Genomic DNA, 12,681 nt, shown 5'->3' with positions numbered 1-12,681 from the left:
GATCCCGGATCATCCCACCAGTCCCGGGCTCCCCTCCCCTTGTTTAAGATTACCACCTTAACCTCGGTCCTGCAGATACGAGGTGACATCCACCAAATACACCCGGGACATCTACAAGGAGCTGCTGATCTCGTTGGTGGCCTCGCTCTTCATGGGCTTCGGAGTCCTGTTCCTGCTGCTCTGGGTCGGGATCTACGTGTGAACCCCCTGACGTGGGATTCGGGGAAGCTCTTTTTATATTTCTTTTGTATTTCAGCAAAAAAACCAACAAGCTCTCCTGTGTCAGGTGTGGTGCGTGACACCCGAATAAAACTGGCTTTGTGACACACCTGCCTCGGGACTCCTGCTTTGTCTTTTAGGTGTTTCTGTTTACCTGGATTTTCCAAACCACTTGGATGGAATAATGGGATCGTATGGGTTGGAACAACCCTTTAGGAACAGAGAGTCCAACCATTCCCCCAGCACTGCCACCCCTGCCCATGGCCCCAAGTGCCACATCCACAGGGATTTTAAATCCCTCCAGGGCTGGTCACTCCACCACTGGAGCCTGTTCCAATGCTTGACAGCCCCTTCCATGTAGGAATTTCTCCCTAATATCCAACTTACAGCTCACCTGGTGCAACTTGAGGTTGTTTCCTCTCATCCTGTCACTTGTTCCCTGGGAGAAGAGGCTGATCCCACCTGGCTCCAACCTCTTGTCAGGAATTTGTGGAAAGCCAGGAGGTCCCCCCTTGATCCTCCTTTTCTCCATATTGGCACAAGGTCCAGATGCTTTGGGATATGCCCGGGGTTATCCCAGATTTCCACACTGTGTGTGGCCAGAAGAGTTCCAGTGCCACCTTGTGTCCTGGTACAGCCAGTCTATGGAAATTAAAGCCTAAAGCTGTTTTTAATCCTTCAGTCTTACTTGCCATGGTATCCCCTCACCCTTTATTTGGAATGCTGTGCATGCTCTCATCCTGAACCAGGAGTTTTATGGCTCAGTAGTGAGAGCAAAGAGCTGGATTAATTAATTTATTAATTCCTGAATTAACTGCCTGGTCTATAAACAGATTTATGGATTTTTAAGGGCAGATTGGAATTTTAGCCCAGCTTTCAAACAATTCCAGTTCCAAAACACAAATTCAAGCCCCAGTTTCCTATTTGGAAAGGAAGATTTCCTTTTGTGGACTCTTGGATCCTTCTGGATCTGGCCCTGCCCTCTCACATGTGAGAAATAACAGGTCAGCAGCAGATTTCCTTCCTTTTTTTTTTTTCCTTTGCTTTCTTTTTTTTTTCTCCTTCCCTTTTTCCTTCCTTTCTCCTTTTTTCCTTTTCTCTTTTTCCTTTTTTTCTTCTTCATTTTTTCCTTTCTCCTTTTTGCTCCTTTTCCTTCTTCCTTTTTCCCTTTCCTGTCTTTCTCTTTTCCCTTTAATCTTCCTTTTTCATTTTCCATTTTCCCTTTTTTTTTCCTTCTTCATTTTTCTCCCTCTTTCTAATTTCTTTTCCCTCCCTAATTTGTTTTTGCTCCTTCCTTTCTCCTTTTTATCCCCAACAACTCTGACTGGACACTGTTTGAGCACATCCAGAAACTCCCACTGATTAAAGACAGGGAATTTCCTCCATCCCACTATTATTCCCTGGGAAGGCAGGAAAGCACCAGGAGCCATCCTTGGATACAAAGCAGTATTTATATATTTTATTCATATGGGCACATTTACCTCCAGAAGAAAACAAAGTCTAAATAAGCCAAACAAAACAAAACAAAACAAAACAAAAAAAAATAGGGGGGGGAGGAATCCAGAGACTCAGCCCCTCCAAATTCAGCAAAATATAAATATAAATCAGGAAGAAAAGAGGGAAACCAACGTTTGTTCCCCACAAATAAAAACCAGGAATCAAGAATAACCTGCTACAAATGCAACTCTACAAACTGGCTGGCAAAATACAGTGATTAAAGCTGTGGCAGCAACATTTAAACCAACAAATTAGTGCTTTACTTGGTGGTTTTTTCCTTAAGTCTTCCAGTGGTGCCATAGTCTCTATTTACAGGCTTTAAGCTCCAACAGCAGGACAGAAGAGTTGGGAATTTGCTTTTGAAACAAATTCCCAAACAGCCCAAGTTTCCACCCTTTTGTCTTCCTTCCTGCCAGGAATGTCTCTGGATAAAGAGGGATTTCTCCAAGCTCAGAATTCCCTCCGTCCCACGCAGGGAAAGGCCTGATTGTGAACTCTCTTGGGACTGACTGGGGACAGGGAAGGGGCAGGTGTGGGGTTTTGGGGAGAAATCCATACAAACAGCTGTTTCCACGGGCCTAGAAGCAATTCCATGACTCCTTGATTTTAATTTTATAATTATAAACCCCATTTCTGCCTCACTGGGCAGCAGCTGGTGATTTTTAACAGGGAATCCTGGAACGGTTTGGGTGGGAAGGGACCTTAAAGCCCAACCAATTCCACAGGGAGGGACACCTTCCACTAGCCCAGGTTGCTCCAACCTGGATTTGAACACTTCCTGGGATGGGGCATCCACAGCTCCTCTGGGAAACCTGTGCCACTTCAGACACAAGATCCCATTGCCACTAAAAGCTCCACCCTGAATCCCTGTCCTTTCCCTATCCCGGGGATTGCTCCCGGCCCCGTGTGGGCAGGGCTGGCCTTGGCACTCCAGGAGGTGCCTCATCCCGGTTAAGCCACAGTTTTTGAGGCAGCATTTGACAAATAGGTGGGAAAACACTGTTCCCTGGGGTTGTTCCACAAGGGAAAAGGCACCAGAGATGTTTCCAAGCCCTCAGGCACTCGGTTTGCTGGGAATCCCACTAAATCCCATGGATGAGCATCGTGGGGACACCTGAGAGATCCCAGCTCCTCCTTGGCCACCACTGATTGATTCCTTCCCTCAGGAGCGGGCTGGGATGTGCTGGGAAGTCTTGGATGAGGTGGAGGGGATCTGAGGGGGTGATTGCAGGCTCTGGCCCTCCCAACATTCCCTGTTTCCTCTTCCAAGGGCCATTTCTCCCAGCCCGGCATCACTCACCTGAGGAAGGATGTGCCAGCCTGGGCCGCTGATTGCCAAGGGACAATAAACCTGCCAGGGAATTCACTTTCCAGCTTAAAGCCAGGAAAAACCCCTTGGGGCAGGCAGAGGGAAGAGCACTGAGCTACATCCAGGTGTTTCCTTCGGGATTTGAGGGGGAAACAGAGAATCCTGCTGAGCAGGGAGCCGACCTCCTTGTGCTCAGGTATTCTCAAGCCTTGGGGTGTCTTGTTGTCCCACTGAGCTTCCCAAAATTGGGTTTTCCGACTGCTTAGCTGCTCGGAATTCCCTGCTCACCCACTATTTCCTGCTTCCCAGGATTCAGTGGATTTTAATAACTGTGTAATTCAGTGTTTGCTGCTTCCAGGCCTAAAGCCCTGACCTGGAAACCACTGACTCCAACGAGGAATTCTAGGGCTGCTGTGCTGGGATAAGCTCAGGAGGTGGATGCCAAGAGATAAAACCAGTCATCCACAGGAACCATCACTTTACCTGGATAAAAACCATCCTGTTTTTCCGGAGCAGCTCCCAAGTGTCCACAGGATCAGTGTGTGGCATTTCCCCCTCACTGTTTTCCTTAGGGAAATCCATCTCAGAATAACCTGGAAGTGGCTGAGCCTCCAGGAATGCAGATAACTCCTTTTTAGCACGAGGAGCCGGAGTGGGATGGGGAGGGGGATACCCATGGAGCCACTTGGCTTTCCCACGTGGCTCGGTGGGACAGGATGAAATTCCCATTTTTTTTTACGGCTTAAAACCCCAAAGAACTCAGTAGTTTAGCAAGTTAAGGACTTGTAACAGTAATATATCCCAAAATACCCCAACACAAGTGCTCTGGGAGGGCAGGGACGGCTCGGAGCCGCTGCCATTCCCACTTTTTGGGAGACCACCACCCTCTCCCGAGGCAGAGATCCCGCCCTGGCACAGATCCTCACATTCCCAGGGACTCAGCCTTGCTCTGCAGGGCGCTCCAGGATTTTCCAGCAGTCTCTGTCCTGCACATCTGGGCAGGGGTTGGTGTTGGCTTGAGAGCCGACCAGGCAGCTCCATACACTGCTCCCAGATGGATAAAAACAGATCCCACAACAATCAGTGTGGGAGAATCCCGGTCATCTGTCACCCCTGGGTTGATGCCAAGTGCCCCCACGCGTGGTGTGGCCTCAGCAGCGGCTTTAGTGGGAGTTTTATCCATCCAGACCTGGGTCTGGTGGGATTTAAGAGCACAGAGAGGAGGGGGAATGATGTGGAAGCTGCTCCTTCTTGGGTTGTTCCCAGGGGAACGTGTCCATTGGCAAGTCTGGGGGGCTCCAGGGGGTCTGTGGGAAGTGGCCCTGGGCCAACTAGAAGGAACAGCAACTCCAGTGTACGACTTCCAGTATGTCCAGGCACAGCCCTCCTTTCCAAAGGCCAAACCCCTCAGAAAGGGCTCCAGTGTTGAAGCAATTCCAGTGTTGTGAAGAACTGACGTGGGACACCCCGGAGCACCAGGAGATCTGAGGAAGGAGCATCCCTTTGGGATGTGGCCTTCAGTCCAGTGTGATGCTTCCCAATCCAGCGTTGGAAGGGGAGGGAGAAGCGACGGAGGACACAGGGGTCTCCAGGAGGGAAAGGAGAGGGACGTGGGATGGTGGGAACGGGCGCGAGGTCACCCCTGGAGCCACCCCGGGGCTGGTGGTGGGTTTTAGGTCCTGGGTGTGCTCAGCACCACCAGCCACCAGCATTCCAGCTCCGGAGCTGCTGCAGGACACGGGGATGAGGCGGGGCTGGGGAATTCAGGAGGCTCCCCAGTGGCACCAGTCCCCCTCCTGTCTCCAAGCAGAGGGCACTGGTGCTCCCGGGCATCACTCGCAGAGCCAGTAAAACTGGAAGTAATAGTCAGTGAAGAGCTGGCCCAGCTGCTCCGGGGAAGTGCCGCAGTCGGCCTGGCCCTGGGAATGGGAAAACGAGCTTACAGGCGGGGGCAGGATGCCAAGGAGGGAATTCTGCCTGGATTATGGGCTGGAAAAATCATCCCCCCACCACCAACAGCGGTGGTGCCACGTGGCTGCTAAACCTGCCACGATCCCACATGTCTCTCCTTCCACAAGGCAAGAGGAAGGAGAAGCAGCTGGTGGAACTCACCGGCTGAGCCACTCGGAAGTGGTAGGAAAACTCCTGGAAAGACATCATCACCAGAGGCCAGCGGTGCGTGGTGTCCTGGGGAAGGAAAGGGAATAGCTGGGATGAGATCAGGGATGAGCAGAGGGATGTTCTGGGGAGGGAACACACGGCCTTGGGCTCTGGAGTGACCCCACGGAGGTTTCCCGGAGAACGAGTGGGATAAGGAGCGGCTGAGGGAGCTGGGGGTGGGCTCATCCTGGAGAAAAGGAGGATCAGGGCAATCTCCTCATTCCCTACAACTCCTTGACAGGAGGGTGGAGCCAGGTGGGGCTGTGCTCTGCTGCCAGGGAACAAGGGACAGGACAAGAAGAAACAGCCTCAACTTGTGCCAGGGGAGGTTCTGGATGGATATGTGGGAAAATTCCTGTAATGGAGTGGGTTGTCAAGTATTGGAACAGGCTCCAGTGGTGGAGTCCCCACCTCTGGGGGATAAAACCCGTGTGGATGTGGCACTTGGGAACACGATCTGGCGTAGCCTTGGCCATGCTGGGGGGATGGTTGGAATCCATCATCTTGAAGGGCTTTTCCAACCAAAATTATTCCATGTTTGAGCACAAATTCGCTCCAGAAACTCCTGTGCTGCCTGTGGGTGCTGTGTTGGGCTGACTGTGAGCTGTTCCCTTCTCCTTACCTGTGCATCCATGGTATCCATGGAGCTGTTCCTGCTCACAGCATCCTGGCAGGGATCACTGGAGACAAGGCCACAAAGGGAGATGGACACAGCGGAGGAGGAGCTGGGAAGAGAGGACACAATGAGAGTCTGGAAGGGGGAACATCCACGGCCCCTTCCCCACGGAGACACCATGGCCACATCAGTGTCCGGCCCCTCTGGGGGCACTGGAACACCCAAGGGATGTTCCTTTGGATCCCTGGCCACTCACTTCATCTCCAGGGTCAGGTTGGTGTCCACGGCCGTCCGCTGGTTCACAGGGATGCGGAAGCTGAAGTTTCCAGTCCTGGGAACACAGAGAGAGGATGAGATGTCACCAGGCTCTGGGAAGGGTGGGATAAGACCCAAAATCCCTGTTGGGCTGAGAATTCACACAGGAGATCTTCCCAAGGATGAGCCCGTTGCCAAACACTTTCCCTGAGGGCAGCACTGGCGGCACCAGTTCCAATTCCCAGGGAATGGCGTGAGCTGCCATGAGGTGATAGCAGAAAACACCCAAGGAAATCTTGGAAAAACTCCAAGATTTGTCCATTTCTTTCTTCCCACAGTGCTGCTGCCACCAAGGTGCCACCAGCCAGCCCTTCCCCCTCACCTGCAGGCGTCGGAAGCGGCGCAGTACTGGGAATGGATGGTCAGGTTGATCTCCAGGATCCGGATGGATTCCAGCACTGGGCTTGGCCCTGTCGGCGGGAGAATGAAGTGTTTAGGAACAGCTGGAAAGCCCTGAGGGAGGAAGGCTGGGAGGGACAGGAGGTGGGAGCCACGTACCATCCGTGCCGGGATGCTCTGTGCGGAGCCGCTCGCTCACCGGCTGCCGGAGGCTGCGCCGCTGCCGGGAGCTGCTGCGGGAGAGCGAGAGGTTGGAGATGTACTTGGATTTGCCCTGGATGTGGGAGAAGGGGGAGGAGGGGCTGGCATTTGGGCTGCCGAAGCTCTGAGACCTGTCAGGAGTCTTTGGCCACTTGGAGTAGGAGGAGGATTTCCCGGTGATGCCCCTGGATTTGGCTTTGATGTTTGTCGCTGGAAGGAGGGAGGTCTGGCTTTGGTCTGTGGAAAAATGGGAGAGGAGGTTGTGCTGAGAGGCTGGGATTGGGTAGGAGCACCAGGATCACCCTGTCCCCATGTCACCTCCTGAATCACCCAGGCTGCCCCAGGAAGCTGTGGCTGCCCCATCCCTGGAAGTGTTCAAATCCAGGTTGGACAGGCCTTGGAGCAACCTGGTCTAGTGAAGGTGTCCCTGTCCATGGAATGGGATGAGTTTTAAGGTCCCTTCCATCCAAACCATTTCAGGATTTTGTGATTCCATTCCCTCTGTGCCCAATGGTGCCAGGGATGGAATGAAGAGGGAATGAGGTCACACCTCAAGGTAGGGTTGCTCAGGTGAGCTGAGCCTGGAAGTGCTTCCTGTGACTTTGTGCTGGAAAAGTGGGAAGCTCCAAATCCTTTCCAGCCCCAACTTACCCCTGGCAGCAGGATCAGGGATGTCTGAACTGTGCACATGGGCAGAGAAGGATATAAAGGATAAATATAAAGATATAAAGGATATATATATGGTATAAAGGATATATATATTGTATAAAGGATATATAGAAGATGTAAAAGATATAAACAAAAGGATATAAAGCCATTAGAGAGCTTCCAAAGGAGGGGGACAAGGATGAGGAAGGATCTAGAGGGAAGGTGTGGGGAAAGGGAGCTGGAATTGTTCATCCCAGAGGAGACCAAGGAGACCATCCCACAGGGAGCAGGAGGTGAGAGACAAGGATGTCACGCAAACCTTGGAGATGCCCCAGAACCTCTGTGAATCTGGGATGGCCCTCACCTGTCCTGTTGGTGCCATGAGTGGGGCTGGTCTCCGAGGGGACCACGGAGGAGCCGCCAGTGGGAACAGCGGAGCAGCACACGGAGAAACACGGAGGGCTGAAACAGGCCAGGACACTGGGAGCAGGAGTGCCCAGGGATACTCCAGCTGTGTCCTCCGGGACTGCAGGGACACGGGAATAACTCAAGGGATCCAACAGGAGCAGCGCCCAGTGCCCCACCACCCATTCCATGAAAGCAGAGCCATCCCAGCACGGTGGGATGGGGGAAGCACCACCCTGGTCATCCTGAATCCCAACCCGTCATCCTGAATCCCAACCCGTCATCCTGAATCCCAACCCATCATCCTGAATCCCAACCCATCATCCTGAATCCCAACCCATCATCCTGAATCCCAACCCGTCATCCTGAATCCCAACCCACCATCCTGAATCCCAACCCAGCACCCACCGTGCTCCGGGGGACTCCTGCTGCCGGCTCCATCGGATATGGCCGTGGATCGCACCGTCTGTGTCTTATCAATGTTCTGGCTTGACCTGGAATGCAGGAAAGCAAGGTGAAAACCTGGATTGAGACTGTGGTGCCGCTCGTAGGTGTGGAGGGAAGAGGTTGCAGCGAGATAACGGGAAGAGGGACACAGAGGAACAGGAGACACGGAGGAGGACAGAGTGGAATGATCTGGGAAAGGGAAGGCAGGAGAGAGGCACACAAGCCATGAAGACAGCAAGGAGAGCTTAGAAATCCACAGGGAATCCTATGGCAGTCCCATGTCTGGCAAGGGCAATAGGACAATTCCCAGCTGCTTCAGAGGACACCAGCAGCACTCCTGGATCATCCTGGAACAGGGTGGATTTCACTCTCAGCAGTGATATCCTGGCTGGGTTTGGGTTCTTGGGACTCAACAGGCTCCAAGCACTTACATTCCCTAAGGAATGTGCCCCTCATCTCTCCGAGACTGTCTGTTCCTCACCTTGTTCCTCACAAACACACACAAGTTAATCCTGTGGAATTCCAGGTGTTTCACTGCAGCTATCCAAGACCTGAGCTGAGGACACCACAGGCATCTCCTGAGGATAAGGGAGATGGGAAAGGGGGAAAATCTTTCTCCCAGGTCTGCAGTGCCTTTGGGCACCTGTGTCCATGTCTTACCTATCCCTGAGCACTGTTCCAGGTTTCCCAGGGATTAATGGAGCTTCCCACCCTGGGAGAAATCAAAAACCCACTTTGACCCCTGCAAGACTTATTTTATTACAGGGATTTCTTTTCCAGGTGAAAGGAGACTCAGTGCCGGTCTCCTGGACAGAATGCGGAGCTTCACCTTCATCCCATCAAAATCCAACCCTTGTCCCTCGTGTCCTTCCACTGCCTCATTCACCTTTTCCATGTGTGGCTTTATCCTGCTTTACTTGCAGGATGTAATTTCCTTATTTAACCTTTAATTAACTGAGTTTTTCATCTCCTAATCCCAGTTTCCCCTGCCTAACAGGGTTCACAGTCCTTCCTCCTCGAATCCCATTGGAGTCTCACATCCATTTCTCTGCTTTCAGTTTTGCTTCAGTTTTTTTGGTCTCCTGGGATGCAGATGGTAGGAAAAAAAAGAGGAATTAAGAGAAGGAGTAACGGGATAATGAAACAGTCACATACCGTGGACACAGAGCGACCGGAATTCCGGGACCCCCGTGCCGGAAGAGGGCCAGGAGACAGGCAGTGGGCACAGCAAAGGAGCTGCAGGACAGCGAGGGACACAGGGAGAAGAGGAAAAGCGGGAAGATGCCCGGGAGGACAGGGAACGAAAGAGGATGTGGAAGATAACGGGAAGGAAAAGACAAAAATGGGGAAAATTAAAGACAAAGTGGAAGGAAAAACGGGTTGGATGAGGAGATGGAAGCAGGAGAGGAGGAAGAAAAATGGGACAGGGAAAAGAGGGAGAGAAAAAGAGACTCATTATCAGGTGACAGGAGCTCCCAAAGCTGGTCCAGTCCCACTGAACCAGTGGGATGAGGCCAGAGCGGTATCCAAGGAAAATCCAAGCCTGGCCATGAATGGATTGGTAAGCAGCCAAATGGAGCATTCCCTTTTCCTTCTCTATTCCTCACTTCTCGCTCCAGATATTCCTCATTTCCTCCAGATATTCCTCACTTCTCGCTCCAGATAACTCAACTGACACCAGACTGGGATGTGTGGGTGTGTCGGGTGGGATTTGCCCCTCTGGAATTGTGCTCCACGATGCCAGGGCAGCTGAGTTTTGTGCCTCAGCCTCTCCCAGGCCCCCTCATCCCTTCCCAGCAGTTCCCAAAAACACCCACCCGTCAATATCCACAAGATCCTCCTCACTGCGCAGGCTCAGCACGTAGAGAGTGGACATGGACACAACGCTGGAAAAGAGAGAGGGGAAAGTTGAGCAGGGACATGGAGCAGGGCTCTGTCTAGGTATCAATCTGCTCCCAAGGGATTCTGGCCCACGAAAGGTGGCTGCTCCATCCCTGGAAGTGTCCAAGGCCAGGTTGGAGCGACCTGGGATACTGGAAGGTGTCGGGGTTGGAACTGGTTGAGCCTTAAGGTCTCTTCCAACCCAAAGCATTCCAGGATTACGTGGAAAAAGCCCCTCACTGCACCCCCCATGGATGGCACAGCCCAGACGGATCAGCCAGAGGGAGCCAAGGGAGAAGGATCATCCCAGGTGCTGGGAATCACCTGAATGCCATGATGATGACCAGGGCAATGATGGTGCCCTGCAGGAAGCGCTGGCTGATACAGGCCTGTTCCGGGACAACCGACGGAGACTGCAAGGAAAAAACACCCAGATCAGCTCAGGAACCCCAAGATCAGCTCAGATTCCTGCCACGGTCCTCCCCAAGCCCATCCCGAGCTCTCTTCCTGCTCCCTGGAAATCCTGAACTCCCCCCAGTCTGGAAGCCATTTAACACCCCCACCAGGCACAGACAAAAGGAGTATCATGGAATCATTAAGGCCGGAAAAGCCCTCTGGGATTCCAGAGTCCAACCACTCCATAGGCACCACTAAACCATGTCCCCTAGTCCCACATCCACACGGATTTTAAATCCCTCCAGGGATGGGGACTCCACCACTGCAGTCTGTGCCAGAGCTGGACAACCCTTTCCACGAAGGAATTTCCCAGGATATCTGACTTAAATCCCCCCTGGTGGCCGTTTCCTCTCATCCTGTCGCTTGGGAGCAGAGTCCGATCCCACCCGGCTCCACCCTCCTGCCAGGGAATTTTACAAAGGGGTAAGGGCCCCCTGATCCTCCTTTTCTCCAGGATGAGCCCTCCCAGCTCCTCCCACCTGGCACTGCTCCTTTGGGATCCGTCCCTCACCTTGGTGGCCACTTTGTGAGGTCTCTTTTTGTGGGGAACACTTCCCGCCCGGCTGAACTGGCTCCCTGTTTGGCTGCAAGGAAAAAGGAGCAATGGAGCTGAGCTGGGCAGGGATGACTCTCTAAGCCATTCCCAGGGAAAAATGGGATTTTCCAGTAGGCAACAAACCCTCTGTGTGGCATGACAGTCACAAACTCTTTGGGGGCTTTGCCCAGAGGGCCCCAGTTCTGTCCCAAAACCTGCATAAGCAGGGTCAGGATGGAGGTTCTGGAAGCATGGGAAACTCTGCTATGAGGAAATGGCAGACAGCTGGAATTGGAGACAATTCCATCTGGGGTGTTTTTGGGAACGTCAAACCTCCCCAGCCTCAGCTCCTTAAACCCCAAGTGATGTCAGACAACACCACAACAACATCCCAACACCCTCCCCATCTCCCACTTCCCGATCCCAGCTGCCACTCGGAGTTTCCTGGGATCCAAGGGGACATTCCTTGGCTCTGGCTGTACCTGAAGGCTCCGGAGCTCACGGTAGACTTCATGCTGTCCAGTCTCTTGAGCTTGGCCAGCTTGTGGCTCCACCTCTCCAGCTCGTCGATGCGGGTCTCCAGGTTGTCCGTCAGCTTGCACAGCTCCTTCACGGCCCCCACGTTCTCCATGAAGATCCGCTCCTGCCAGGGAATCAGGATGAGGAACACTTGGATCTGTCCGCCCTGACTGCTCTCCCGTGCCACATCCCGTGGGAAAGGCTACGGGAGTCACCCAGCACGGACCACCTGGATCTCTCCAACCCTCCGGGTGTGACGTGGGAGGCTGTCCCCACCCCCGTGGGGCATGGGAGGTGATTCCCAGAGCAGCAAACAGGTTGGGAAAGGTCAGGAGACCGGGTGCTCCAGGGTATCTTGACATAAGCACCTTATCTTATCCAGAAAGGGGAGATTAGGACCGGGAGACTCCCTGCAGGAAGCTGCCAGCAGGGAGCCCTTCCCAGGGGAGATGCTGCCAGATTTCCCTCCCTGCCCAGGTCCAGTGCCCACCCAGAGTTGCTCCCAACTTCTGGAATCGCAGCCAGGCCTGAAACTCATCTGGGTGGTGCCAGGAGCGTTTCCCAGGCACCACATTCCATATCCTGGAGCTGGGTTCACCAGCCTCTTGGCTGTCACCAACCTTGTTCACCACCAGGAAGTTCTCCAGGGTCTTCCCATTGGAAAAGACCAGGTCCCCGGTGTCCTTCACAGCTTCCGGGAGAATTTCCTTCACCTCCTGAGCGATGACACCTGGGGACACGTGGAGAGAGCATGGGGGGGGTCAATTATCCCCAAATTCCATGGACAGGGATCATCAACCCGCTGTAGGATCTACCTGTACTCCCAAAGAGAGGTGGATACCTGGAGAAACCTTTCCCCTGTGGGAAGTGCCACCTTCTCTCCCACTAAACTCCCTAAAGAGGGAATTTCATCAGATTCCTTAATTCCAGAGGTGAGAACCCCCCTCTTGCCCACCTCACACCCAGGGCAGAACTGGACACAGCCCCTGCGAAAGGCAGAGAATTCCTGTGGGACATTCCTGCCTCAGAGGTGTATTCCCGTGGGACATTCCTGCCTCAGAGGTGTATTCCCGTGGGACATTCCTGCCTCAGAGGTGTATTCCCGTGGGACATTCCTGCCTCAGAGGTGTATTC

General features: G+C 53.2%; 1 protein-coding gene across 1 annotated transcript in view; it reads right to left on the bottom strand.

Moving 5' to 3' along the window:
- Positions 1 to 3,385: 3,385 nt before the first annotated feature.
- The window catches only part of MYRF (myelin regulatory factor), a 31,638-nt gene continuing 22,342 nt past the window's right edge, over positions 3,386 to 12,681 (bottom strand). The window contains exons 14-27 of the mRNA XM_029965958.1: positions 12,168 to 12,277; positions 11,511 to 11,671; positions 11,005 to 11,077; positions 10,362 to 10,450; positions 9,974 to 10,042; positions 9,312 to 9,392; positions 8,118 to 8,203; positions 7,669 to 7,830; positions 6,615 to 6,893; positions 6,439 to 6,526; positions 6,058 to 6,132; positions 5,808 to 5,910; positions 5,138 to 5,212; positions 3,386 to 4,944 (exon numbers count right to left, since the gene is read on the bottom strand). Coding sequence (XP_029821818.1) covers positions 4,858 to 4,944; positions 5,138 to 5,212; positions 5,808 to 5,910; positions 6,058 to 6,132; positions 6,439 to 6,526; positions 6,615 to 6,893; positions 7,669 to 7,830; positions 8,118 to 8,203; positions 9,312 to 9,392; positions 9,974 to 10,042; positions 10,362 to 10,450; positions 11,005 to 11,077; positions 11,511 to 11,671; positions 12,168 to 12,277 — 1,538 coding nt within the window. The 3' untranslated portion in view covers positions 3,386 to 4,857. The remainder of the gene's footprint in view (positions 4,945 to 5,137; positions 5,213 to 5,807; positions 5,911 to 6,057; positions 6,133 to 6,438; positions 6,527 to 6,614; positions 6,894 to 7,668; positions 7,831 to 8,117; positions 8,204 to 9,311; positions 9,393 to 9,973; positions 10,043 to 10,361; positions 10,451 to 11,004; positions 11,078 to 11,510; positions 11,672 to 12,167; positions 12,278 to 12,681) is intronic.

Source organism: Manacus vitellinus, unplaced genomic scaffold, assembly GCF_001715985.3.
Source record: "Manacus vitellinus isolate BGI_N305 unplaced genomic scaffold, ASM171598v3 scaffold_127_pilon, whole genome shotgun sequence".
Classification (NCBI taxonomy): domain Eukaryota; kingdom Metazoa; phylum Chordata; class Aves; order Passeriformes; family Pipridae; genus Manacus; species Manacus vitellinus.
This window is presented reverse-complemented; position numbering and strand designations above follow the sequence as displayed.